The 12,494-nt window shown below is 45.4% G+C and overlaps 1 protein-coding gene and 1 long non-coding RNA gene across 2 annotated transcripts in view; both read right to left on the bottom strand.

The window, feature by feature from the left end:
• Positions 1 to 378: 378 nt before the first annotated feature.
• On the bottom strand, positions 379 to 5,828 carry lrrc4.2 (leucine rich repeat containing 4.2). Its single transcript, XM_077597391.1, has 2 exons — positions 4,820 to 5,828; positions 379 to 4,742 (listed from the first exon to the last, which is right to left on the bottom strand). The coding sequence occupies exon 2, from the start codon at positions 4,620 to 4,622 to the stop codon at positions 2,634 to 2,636; it is 1,989 nt and encodes a 662-aa protein (XP_077453517.1). The 5' UTR covers positions 4,623 to 4,742; positions 4,820 to 5,828; the 3' UTR covers positions 379 to 2,633.
• Positions 5,829 to 7,866: 2,038 nt separating this feature from the next.
• The window catches only part of LOC144071900 (uncharacterized), an 87,108-nt gene continuing 82,480 nt past the window's right edge, over positions 7,867 to 12,494 (bottom strand). Inside the window, exon 9 of the long non-coding RNA XR_013299770.1 lies at positions 7,867 to 7,974. This is a non-coding gene — a long non-coding RNA (uncharacterized LOC144071900). The remainder of the gene's footprint in view (positions 7,975 to 12,494) is intronic.

Genomic DNA, 12,494 nt, shown 5'->3' with positions numbered 1-12,494 from the left:
TTGTACACTCCAAGAAAAAATCACGCACAAACTCCAAAGTTTCGTTGCAATAACGTCCGCTCATCTGCTTTTCCAGAGAACTATTTCGCGAGTAGATGGACGCTAACTAGATACATTTGGCTGGAGTGACACTAAATGACCCATTTCGGGTTTAAGGTAATGAAACCTACAAACAACAGTGGAATACATCAATTTCTTGTTCTATTGCTTAGTCCCTGAAAACGATCAATGTTTTAAGTACTAAATGGAAGCATCAAAGCCCAACAGCCTATTTGACCTGCATAGAGCCCCACTGTGGGATATAATGCACCATTGTACACCAGTTACTTAAAGAGCCATTCATGCAGAGATGGAGTAAATGCATAGGAGCGTAAAATGGTGACTTTGGGCTTAGATTTATTATCTGATGCCCTTTTCTTCACGATTGTACAAATCACACACACAAAAGATCTTGGGATGAATCTGTTACCATTTAAAGAAATACAAACCAAACGGTTTTATTAATTTTTTTCATGACCTCTGTTTGTCTCTCCATAAAAATAGTGTTCCTCAAAATAAACTGGGAAAACAAAGTCAATGTAGTCCATGGTAAAATCCCCGGATATCAGACAGACATTCATTGTGTTTAATATCTTTTTTTTTCATTCTCAAACCAGAATAGACGGCAAAGCCCTGTTTCACTGAACCATACAATAGAGTATTAGGGCCACATACAAAAAATAAATACATTTTTAAAAATGAAAAACCCCTCCGAGAAAAAAGTAGAATTCAAAATGTTACCTAATTTTGTTATGTTACGAGAAAAGGTCATACGGAGTTTTACTTTGAAATATTGTGACTTGCATCTTGTAATATTTCATTAAATTACGCGACATTATGACTTTTTTAAATTGTAATAGAACAAAATGACGTAATGTGACTTTTCCCCTCGTAATCTTATCTAAATAAAAACGAATTTACATTATAACATTGTGACGTTTACATAAAATGACAAAACATCTTGACTTTTTCCCCATAATAATACCCAAAACTACATATAGTATTACGACTTCAATTATTAAATTGTAACGTATGACTTTTTTTCCTCATAGTATCACAATGCATGTCTTCATTCTTCTAATACACTGACTTTAATCACATAATATCAAACTTTGTCTTGTCGTATTCGACTTTGATCCCCTAAAATTATGCACCATTATGACTTTTTGCAATGCGCCCTTTTCCCTTCCTAATATTACAACTTCATCTCGAGTAAATCACGCAATTAGGTTATTTTGTAGCCCTATTATTTTCTTTTTTGTGTGCGTGGCCCTAACACTCCATTGTAGCGCCACATTTCAGTTCCTCTGATAACAAAAAAATAAATAAAAATGAGCCCTTGCAGAGACAAATCAGGCAACTGCTGTAATGCATCACTAAATTAGCCCTAAACACTACACAAGCCACTAAGAAGCAAAACCTAAAAGGGGACAAAAACAACACAACAGAATGCAACCCAGAACAAAACCAAGTATGTGATATTCTGATCATGTGAGATGCTCACGCAGTTAACATGTTCTAGGTTTCAAATGACAAAGAGGAAAAAAAGAAGCAACCACGGTCAAAGCTTGTCTTCGGTAAACACAGGGTTAAGAAGTCAGAGCCGCAGAAAATGTACTGCAGTCCAAAAGTGTTTGTCTGTTGGCTACTGAACAGCACACACTCGATCTGTGCCATTACGTCGCAATCCATAAACAAATATTCTCAAATCGAGACATATTTTGCTTGTGTGTCCTTTTCTCCTTTGTTGGGATCGAGCGTTATTATTGCATATTGCAGGGGTGTCAAACTCATATTTCCCTTGTATAGTTATGTATTTTTTTTGACAAAAACTGTGAATGTGAGGATTATTTTATTTTAGAGAAATACATCAAGTCAATGCGCATAACCTTTGATTTACAATTTTTAATAAACGAGAATGGAGATGGATTCTGTTTTTCATTTTTGGATTCATTTAAAAAACCACTGAGTCATAAAAATACACGTTTTTTTTTTTTTTTTAACTGAGGAAATGTTATTTTTTGTAATATCATTTTATTTGAGTGGAAAAAGATAAAGTCGATGAACGCGACTTTCTTTCACGGCCCATGCCAAGTAATGAGATGCGCCGGATGTGGCCCCCAGGCCGCGAGTTTGACACCCCTGGCCTATCGTATTTGGCACGGTTTAAGTAGAGATAACTGTAATCAGAAACCAGACAGAACAGAATCATCCATTACTGCATCCTAAATGCAGTCCAAAAACCATTTCCACTCCAGCGAGGACTGCGTCACTAAAAGTAATCTCTCAACCAAGTAATTAGAAAATAGTGTCAAATTTCTTTCTTTTCTAATAGAATCTGCATGTGTCACCTCTGCCTGTATGCACGTATATAGATATATAGATTTGTATTCTTTTCCGTGATATACTTATGTATAGGCATGTACAAGAAACAAGAAGAAGTGTCTCTGCTTTTCACTCCTGTACAAAAGAAAGGTACTGTTTTTTGTTTGTTTGTCGTTTTGTTTTGTTTTGTTTTCCCTCTTTGTGCATTCTACGACGACGGGGACCAAAGGTAACGGGCGAGTCCGAGAGAAATCCACGGGGAACATGAGTCAGATTTGGGTCTCTTGAACCTTCTCTTTTCCGTGAGTGGCCTTAATGATATAAGGATCGGCGATGGTGCTGATGTTGCTGTGATGCGGTCTGGTCGAGCGGTGCAGCGTGTTGTTCTGGGTCCAGTGGGCCGCGTAGGCCCCCTGGCGAGAGGACGACACGTAACCGGGCTGAAAGGTGTTGCTGTTGTGTTCCACTAAGGTGGGCAACACCAAGCCCGTCTCCTCCGAGCCGCTAGATCCGGAAGTGGGCTGAACTGGAGGGATCTCCTCCTCCATTTGTATGATCTCTATGGTCCTGGCGGCGGCCACGGTGCTCCTCTGCTGATGCCGCTTGCGCAACTTGTAGAAGGCGATCAGCATGGCCGCCGCCAACAAGGTCACGGCCACGAAACAGCCAATGATGATTTTGGTGGTTTTCATGACCTCGTCCAGGGTGGCGGCCGGATTGCTGGGGACTCTGGCGGTGGGGATGGACACCTGCCTCGGGGTTTGCGTGTTGTGGAAGAGCACGGTGGGCGTGGAGATGAAGACCGGTTTGAAGACGGAAGGCGAGGCGGGAGAGGTGGGCTTGGGCTTGGGGGTGTCTTCCGCCGTGGGTTCCAACACTTCCACCGTCACCGTGGTAAAATAGGATAGATTTGAGGTATTGAGCTCGGCGTTGCTGACGTTTAGGTACGCCGAGGCGTTGGAGTTCCCTGCCATGTTGCTCACCATGCAAGTGTAGACCCCCGTGTCGGACGGCAGGACGTTGGAGAAGTTCAGGGTTCCGTCGTTCAGGACGGATATCCGTGGGTGGACCGAGCCGTGCGTCAGGATCGCCCCGCTGGGGAGGAGCCACCTGACCGAGCTCATGGGAGCCGTGCGGCACTTCAATTCCGCCACCCTGGCCGCCGAGATGTTCAGGTCTCTCGGGGCGTCGAGGATGAACGGCGCCGAGCACTGAAAGGTGGTCTGGTCCACCTCCACCAGGTAGCGACCCCGCATGTAGCCCGGGACATGGCAGCGTCCGCAGCAGGTGGAGTTGGTGGGGATGTACTCTCGGAGCCACCAGGAGAGCCAGATGACGTTGCAGTCACAGTTCCAAGGGTTGTGATGGAGATGGAGCTCCACCAAGTACTGCAGTGGCGTGAAGAGGTTATGAGGAAGAGATGACAGATTATTATGAGCCAGGTTCAACTCCACCAAAGCCGTGATGTCGTCAAAGGCGTTCCTCTCGATGACGGTGATGGCCGAGTTCATAATCCACAGTTTGCGTAAATTCTTGAGCCCGTGGAAGGCGGCGGGTTTAAGTTCGGGGAAAAGGTTTTCTGATATTTCGAGCTCCTCCAAACCCGTCAGCGGTGAGAGATTGGGGAATTCCCTCAGGTTGCACATCCCCAAGTTGAGGTACTTGAGGTTCTGAAGACCCTCGAAGGCCCCGTCGGAGATGTACTCCAGCTTTTTCAGTTCTCCCAGATCGAGCCTCATCAGCGAGGGGACGCGGTTGAAGGCGTAAGACGGGATGCTCTCGATGGGATTGTTCCTCAGCCACAATTCCCTCAGTTTGGACAAGTATTCGAAAGCTCCGCTAGGTATGACGGTCAGCCTATTGTCAAACAGCTCCAAAGTGTTGAGGCTGGTCAGGCCGTTGAAGGCTCCCACCTCGATCTGCCGGATGTTGTTCCTCCCCAACTGCAGCACCTCCAAGTGGTGCAGTTGCCGGAAAGTGTCGGCCAAGATGGTCTCGATGCTATTTTCCATCAGGTTGAGATACCTGGTGTTGGCCGGGATGTTGGGAGGAACCCGGACCAGGCCTCTACGCGTGCACACCACCTTGCTGAGCTGGTTGGTGCAGGAACACATGCCCGGACAGCTCTGCGAGCTGGCCGATCCCAGTGCCGGGCTGCCGGGCTGGCACATACTGAGTGCGGGTAGCATGAGGGAGAGCACGGCGAACAGGGCTGTGTTCCAGGTAGGCTGCACACTAACCTGGCCCAAAGGACTCATGATGTGGAGGGCACATTATTCTGCATGGCGGGGGGAGACGGCACACACCAGAGGACGGATCACCCTAGCCCGGCTGGAGCAACTCGGGGCTCCCGAGTTCCATTCGCGGTACGGGAAGATCTGCGTCAAAATGGAGCGCGCCAGATAAGAGAGCGGTCAAACGACAAGCATCGGCAGGCGGGGAGAAAGCCACTCACCTGCTTAGTTTGGGAATCATTTTCCTCTCCTTGCTTTTTAAACTTTGTCCATGAGTCAGAGCGGGAAGACGTCGCCAATCGGTGGCCCTCGATCCTCACGGTGGGGAGGATGGGTCCCAGGTAAGGCCAAAAATACTCGATGCGCTCAAAGCTATCAGGCACCCGTCTCCCAGAGGCACAATTGCGCCGCGCTTCGCCGGGCAAAGACTGCGCGGCGCTCGCCTCGTTCGGTGGCCAGACCTCCCTCGGCGTGACTTTGCCGGGGGCTCCCGGGCTGGTGATTAGCCTTGTTGTGACAGAGACTGAATGACGGGAAATAGCTAAAGAAGTGCGGGCGCAATGGCAAGCCCGCTTCTCCTTCCCCTCTCCTTCCTCCCAGCGTCGGGTTGGCCCCGGTCGGAACAGCTGCAGGCTGCCGTGTGCACAGTTAGCAGTAATCCGTCTATTCCTCCTGAGGGAGGCGGGGGGCGGCGTCGGGTGAGATGCTGGTGCAAAGGGGGTAGAGGGCGACGGGGCGGGGAGGGGGGGTCGTTTGTAGCACGCCGTCGGAGCTCGGAGAGAGGCTGCCGAAGAGTGAGAAAGCGAGAGAGAACGCTGGCGTCCTCAAAAGCAAAGGAAAAGCGGACGGACGCGGGACAAAGTCAGGTCCGTGAGCGCCGATGGAGGACGGCGAGCTCCTCCGGCGGTGGTCTTGCTTAGTGGATAGTTTTCCTCAACCGGGGCTGGCCGAGGTAGTAAGTTGTGTCAGTTGGCCATGTGTGCGGCTGGCTGGCAGGCTGGCAGGCTGGCTGGCTGGTGGACTGCTGCAGTAGCCCGACTAGAAGAGTGAGAGGGAGAGGGAGAGAAAGAGAGAGAGAGTGCAAGAGAGAGAGAGGGAAAGAGAGGGAACTAGTGACAGATCAAGAGCAAGGGGAAGATAGAGTGCGCAAAGGAGAGAATATGGGAGGGAGATGGAGAGGCGGAGGTGGAGGCGCCATGAGAGCGCTCAACAAGGCAGCCCACCGTCACACACAAGCGGACGGCATCCTAATCCCGGTCCTCTCTTCTTGTTTATGCTCCAATCTCTCTTCCCCCCTCCTCCTCTTCTCCCCCATGTATGTTGCAGTCAACTAAGATGCTTGCTCTGCCCCCCTCCCTTTGTCCTTCAGTGGGAACGTGAATGTACTGCTGACGCACTCCTCTCAGCTGCTCACACTGCCTAAGAGCAGTGCATTGGTTTGATGCAGTCTTCCTCTCCATATTAACATATTCAAGTGGCAGCCCCCCCACCCCCCCATATAGATCGCAATTCCATGCATTCTCTTCACCTGTGCCGAGGTCCACCCACTCCTCTCAAACTTGGTTAAACATTCCTAAATCAGAGGTAGAGGTTAAACTCTGGATTGGGGGGAGTGTGTGAGTTTTCCCCCGTTGCCTCTTGGGAATGTGGAACACAAAGTATTTCTTGGTATTTTTTCGTCTGTGTATGAAGGAATTGCCCGTGCAGGGTCGAGGTTGGCGAAGGGGGGCAGGGGTTGGGGGGTTCGGTGACATCAGAGGTGCAGAAATGCTGACTTGGCTGCACAGCCTCTGTTGGGCAGTCCTTTCTTCAGGGAGGAGAAAGATGAAAGCACACTTTTTATCTCCCCCAAAGATGAGAGGCGAAGAAGAGGACGAGAAATTGGACTCAAGAGCAGTGATGCATCCATGCCGTCCGTCTTTTTGGCCCCAGATTCGGATACCAGTGATCATTTGTATTCTTAATAGTAATATTGCATTTCTGCAAACTCGATCTATTTGAAGTGGGAGGGATGACAGCAAATGAACAAACAGTATTTTCCATTCATTTCCAATGGAGGCAAAATGAGAAAATATGAACGCAAAGTGGCTGAGATATGTCCTAAAATCAACAAGAAATTCACCCCAACCACCCAAAAAAAACATAAACAGTGACCAGTAAGTACCCTAAAATTAACACGGAAATGATATCATAACCTGCCATTTAAAAGTTTGATGTCAAATTCATTGAAACTGGGAGGACTGAATAAAACAAGGAAAAGGCCCCAAAATTATTAGGAAATGATGATAACACACAAAGATTTCACCAGAAATTGTCGGGTCTCCTCCTTTTTTATTAATTCTAATGACTTAATTATATATCCTAATGAACTTTGTCAACGTGTCCACTCAATACCATTCACACCGGTTGAAATCTATTTGTCATCTTGCTCCGCAAATGGTAGGAAATGAGTTAAATGAGTCCTGAAGGATGGAGTTTGTTATCCATTTGTTCGGCGCTGCATGTCAAATAAGCCTGCAGAGTCTATTATATTATGAATTATGAGAGCATATGTACGTGGCTAGAAAGGCACAATGAAAGATTGAGGAGTAACAGGTACCAGTGAGATTACAAGTGTCATTTGAAAGCAGTAGTTGAAGGAACCTCCTTTTGGTTAATGATTATATTCACATCCAGTCATTTTTTAGTTTTTAGTTGGTTTTTTTGTGTCTTTTGCTGCTGGGAATTTAGCTCAACGTTACACATGGCCGCTGTTATAAATGCAACCCAGTCACTTCCACTTTTAATTACCACATGATTGATGGGAATGATATAAATACGGTACGTTATTGGTAGATTTATGCCCCTTCTCCACGTTGGACCATGTGGGAGGTCGCAAGGGGATCAGTGCTCATTTATCATCGCCAGAGTCGAAATATTAGAAAAGCAACATTTGCGGTTGTATAATTAGTGACAGTGTTTGTGGTAAAAATGGGAATTTGGAATTTATGAATGTAAATACTAAGCAAGCATTAGCATTGTACACAATTCAACTTCGGGCATAGACCATTAGCATGATTTTGTAAAATAATCTGTATTATTTTTAATTAATAGTACTTTTAAGCTATTATTTAAAAAATACACTATTTTTTATTCTTACCCTTTTTAAAATTTTAAAATAAAGTTAATTAAGAACTAAGAAGACAAGGAAAGTTGCAATTGAATAAAAAAATAAAAAAAATAAGAGAGGTCTTACCATTAACAGCAATAGACCTCTGTTTCTTTTAAACTGGGATGATGGGCTGTGAGGTCTCAAATTTTCCGGTCATTGATGGCGTGAGACGTCCAATCTATTTTGACTGGGAGGGGCGGCAGCAATCATTTGAATACCAGTGCCCTATAAAGAGTAGGCCCTTTAGTGAAACAGTTCAACAGTATAATAAAACCAATACATCTAAATTAATGATTTTTCTACATCAGGCAAAGAATCAGTAACCCAAAACATATTTTTAGTTTTCTAGTTGCAAAATATCCATATATTTAAATAAATCCCTCTTTGTCCTGGCATAAAAACAATGCAATGTCTTTGATTCCCCCCCCGAAAAAAATACAATAGCGACCACCCTTTGTTGCCAAACATTATTCATGGGAAATACAATTATGTGCGTAACAAAGGGAATTCAATATGTGTTTAATAAATCAAAGAGCCATTTTCAGCGGGGTGCAACACAAAGAAAAAGATGATTGACAGACGAAAAAAAAGACACGCACAAACATGTGTCTCATTTGAGGTAATATAGATGAATTTGATGAGTATTTGAATTTATTATCTTTAACGTTTGGGCCAGTCACTGTCTCTCAAAAATGTATCCAATTGACATTTTTGACCTATTTTTCTTTTTTAGTGACCCAAATTCAGTAGTTTCACCACTTTTATCCAGGAAGCATTTTGCTTGCAGATCCGAGCATAATTGATGGCTCACGGTCGTAGCCGCAGTGCTAATGCTATTACAGCAGCATGCGCAAAGAAAGGTCAAAAACTGAATATACGACTTTTCCCGCCTGCTGCGTTCACGGTCTTCGGTTAACTGCAGTTTTGTTCTTTGCCTCTCTGTCTTTTTGCTCTCAGTCACGGATTCGTCGTGGAACTATAGGAGAGAGATGAGCAGACGCAGCTGGAGTCCATTTGCTCTTTGGGATGTGTGAAAAGTGATCGGGCGAGGAGTAACGGCGGGTTGGGAATTGATACGGTGACTATTAAAATCGGTTTTACGGAATTACTTTGTCGTCCGACATGGCATTAGGTGTCGCTATGTCACTTCGGGGGATGATTACTTTGGACAACTTGGAGGCTTGGGTCGAAAAGTCATTACGATTGGTGTGGTGGGGCATCGCGACAATTTCAATTAATCGGCGAGAGACGGGAAGGATTTGATTTCTTGGCAACGCTTTATTGATCAAAGGTCCAAAAATGTATAATACATAGTACGTAAAATTGAACTTGTTCACTGCCATTATCGAATTCACAGTGACTGATTTCCAATTTTAGCTGGGGGGCTAAAACGTGCGGTCCAGGGGCCAAATTGTGACCCACGAGGTCTCTTACTGCCCAATTAATGAATTTATTCATCACTACAAAACAAGCTAGCATAGCAGTTATCAGTATTGTCAATCTGTTTTCTTAAGTTAAATTATTTAGAGACCATTTTCTTTTCTTTTTTGTTTAAAATTTAATTTTTAGAATTTTTGGACATTTATTGCCATCAATGAGTTAATTTCTGAAAAACATTTCACGCTGTTACAATAGTAGGAAAGCTGTTTTTACCTATTGATTTTTTCACATTTGTTAGTCAAGTGTAGTTTGTGTCAAGAGTGTGACAAATGTTTCGTGTTGTTGTTTTTGTTTTGCACCACTGAAGAAAACGAGTCATCAATCTCAATTATTTCTGGAAGGAACTGATTGAATTAAAGTAGAACTACCATGTCCACTTCCTTGATACTCGGAAATGTGAAGGTCAGCGTTTGCGCTCCGGAATTGGCAAAGAAAAAGATTTAGAACATTGATGCCCGACACGGGCTCCACGTTGGCTGCACTCCTCACTTTCTGTCTCTGAGTGCTCCGGGTCAATAAGAAATGGCCACGTTCTAAAGATTTAAACATTGAAAGAAAAGAAAAAAAATCAAACGCCCAATGCTGCATGGAGCACTCAAGGTAGAATAGAGGAAAAAACAGAACATAAATGTTTTCTTTCTTTCCTTTTACCATCCTTTTACACTACTTAAGACACGAGATCTTTTGCAATTTTAGAGGTCGAAAATAAGATCTTAAAAAGTTCGTATTATGCACAATACCGCTGTCTCGGTACCGATACGATTATTGGTATCGGTTTCATCCACACTGTTTTCTACTTATTGTTTGGGAATAGGCACAAATCAGAAGATTGGACTTCCAAAGCTCAACCTCAGAACTGTGACTTAAGAGTCAATCGCCCCAAATACTTCCTTTTACAATCCCCTATTTCTCAATCCTTCCTCCATATGGTCAGTGTGCACTTGCACAGGAAGGACCGAGTCTTTTAGTTTATGACAGACGTTCACACGATGGTAATAGACAGCTATCGGTCATTCTCCTTAACGCTTCAGCGGTTTGCTGCTCTTTCCAAAGCGGCCCCATAATTTTCCACACTCGAGTAACTTTTACAGACTCTGCCGCAAATTTTGATGACCGGCCGAAACTACTTTCAGTGAAATGATTTAGGGTTGAACGAAAAGAACCGCCGAGCTCACTGATCCGGCGGTCACGAGGGCGAAGCCCGCCTTGAGCATCAATCCTCCCAAGTCGGCGAAGTTAGCGCGATGGTTCGTAACACATGTTTCTGTGGGTAGACGGTCGATTGGTCGCCGGTCTTTTGGTCGCCGATCTTTTGGTCGCCGGTCTTTTGGTCGCCTATCTTTTGGTCGCCGGTCTTTTGGTCGCCGGTCTTTTGGTCGCCGGTCTTTTGGTCGCCGGTCTTTTGGTCGCCGGTCTTTTGGTCGCCGGTCTTTTGGTCGCCGGTCTTTTGGTCGCCGGTCTTTTGGTCGCCGGTCTTTTGGTCGCCGGTCTTTTGGTCGCCCGTTGTCGCGGTCCAGGCAACCAAAAGACTGCGACCAAAAGACCGGCGACTAAAAGACGGCGACCAAAAGACCGGCGACCAATCGACCGCACACGGTTTCTGTGTGAGTTTTCTCCTGGTACTCCGGTTACTGGTCCACATCTCAATAACACGCATGCTAGCTTAGTAAACATTCTAAACCAGAGGTCTCCAAACCGGTCCTCGTGGGTGCAGGTTTTTGTTCCAACGGATCCAACACAAACCGTTTAATCAATGAGGTTTCTGCTGAAAAAAGAAGCACCTGACTGCAATCCACTGATTGCACTTCTAGCTAACTAGATTGGTGGAAAGGTTTACATTTACAGGTTAGAACAAAAACCGCACCCACTGTGGCCCTTTCTGGAATAGTTTGGGGACCACTGCTCGAAATTGTCCCTAGCTATGAGTGATTGGTTTGTTTGTCTCATCGTGCCCTGGCCAAAAGTTCAGGGTGTCCTCCACCTGCTGTAATTACCCGGCAGTATTATCCAAACGCGGCCGCATAGCGGCTGGAAGTAAAGTGCTGTAGCAGCATTTGGCCTGCCGTGGTGAAAGCGCATGGTGGCAGAAGAAAGGAGCCCGGCGGAAGCGGATCGATCCGGCGAGTATTCATTAACCCTCACTCAGGGCTGCTTTTCCTTCCCAATTACTAGCCCGCCGTTTTCGGGTGGCGGGAGGTGATTTATCTGCCGTCCCGGCTCAATCAGCACCATCGACCCGCGGGTCGGCTCGTGCCAGGACATACCCACCGCCTCTCTGCGGGTTCGCCCATCTCGCGGCGGTCACCGGACGGACCGGCAAGCACAGCGTGGCGGCTATTAGGTCATCAGAACTATCACACACAAAGCCTCCTTGCGGGTCGTCTCTTCTGATAAGATGCCTGTGGTTCAACCTTTAGATTAGCAGGGCTAACATGAGAAGCTACACGTACATTAGAGGCGAAATTAATTTGAATTCATTTCAAATCATAACATTGTCAATGACAGGGGACAGACAAAAATGATGATTTTAAGATCAAAACAGTAGCGTATTAGCCCAGAAATGCAACAACGTGGGGGATGGTAATCTTGGTATACATTGACTTTGAATATAAATGATTAATGCGCGGGTGTGGTTGCGTGTTTGCTGAAAATATTTGGCGAGTCACAGAAATAGAATCACCAAAATAGACAAAAGCCATTAAATAGGATCGATGAACTCCACGCAAAATGTACGAAGAAGTAATCATGTCCATACGTCAATCAATTCATCGATTGCAACCCATGTTGTGTTGTTGTTGTAATCCTCGTCGCACGAGCTGACAGCTGAGTCTTTTTTTTGTTTTGTTTTTTATCAATCCATTGTCCAAAAGTCACCTCTGGCCAGACAAACAATTCCAAATAGAAAACGCGCGGCTCAATAGATCCCATTGATCGCGTTTCACTGAGCAGACACTGACTCGGTTGTCGGAACACAAAGGTCCGATGAATGGGCTCCGATCCTAATCCCGCGCCTCTCGTGTTGGCCAGCTGGCGGGAGGCAACGACACACGTGGCGATTGTGAGATTTCTTTGACCGAAGACACGACATATAGCGATTCCGTGAACAATATGGAGGACCAAAGCTGTCAAAATTAAAAATAAATAAAAGTGAAAATAATTACCAAAAAAGGAGGTGAATATTATTATTTTTTTAAATCTATTTTAGAAGTTCATATTATATTCATACAAACACATACCTATAATGTTTGTTTGTCTCAATGTGCCCTGCGATTGGTTAGGGTAGGCTCCAGCACCCCCGCAACCCT

Source organism: Stigmatopora argus, chromosome 3 (genome assembly GCF_051989625.1).
Source record: "Stigmatopora argus isolate UIUO_Sarg chromosome 3, RoL_Sarg_1.0, whole genome shotgun sequence".
Lineage (NCBI taxonomy): Eukaryota > Metazoa > Chordata > Actinopteri > Syngnathiformes > Syngnathidae > Stigmatopora > Stigmatopora argus.
Note: the sequence above shows the minus strand (reverse complement) of the source record. Positions and strands in the feature narration are given on the sequence as shown.

Coding starts and splice junctions, on each gene's coding strand:
- lrrc4.2 (XM_077597391.1), bottom strand. CDS start 4,622: ATGAGTCCTTTGGGCCAGGTTAGTGTGCAGCCTACCTGGAACACAGCC.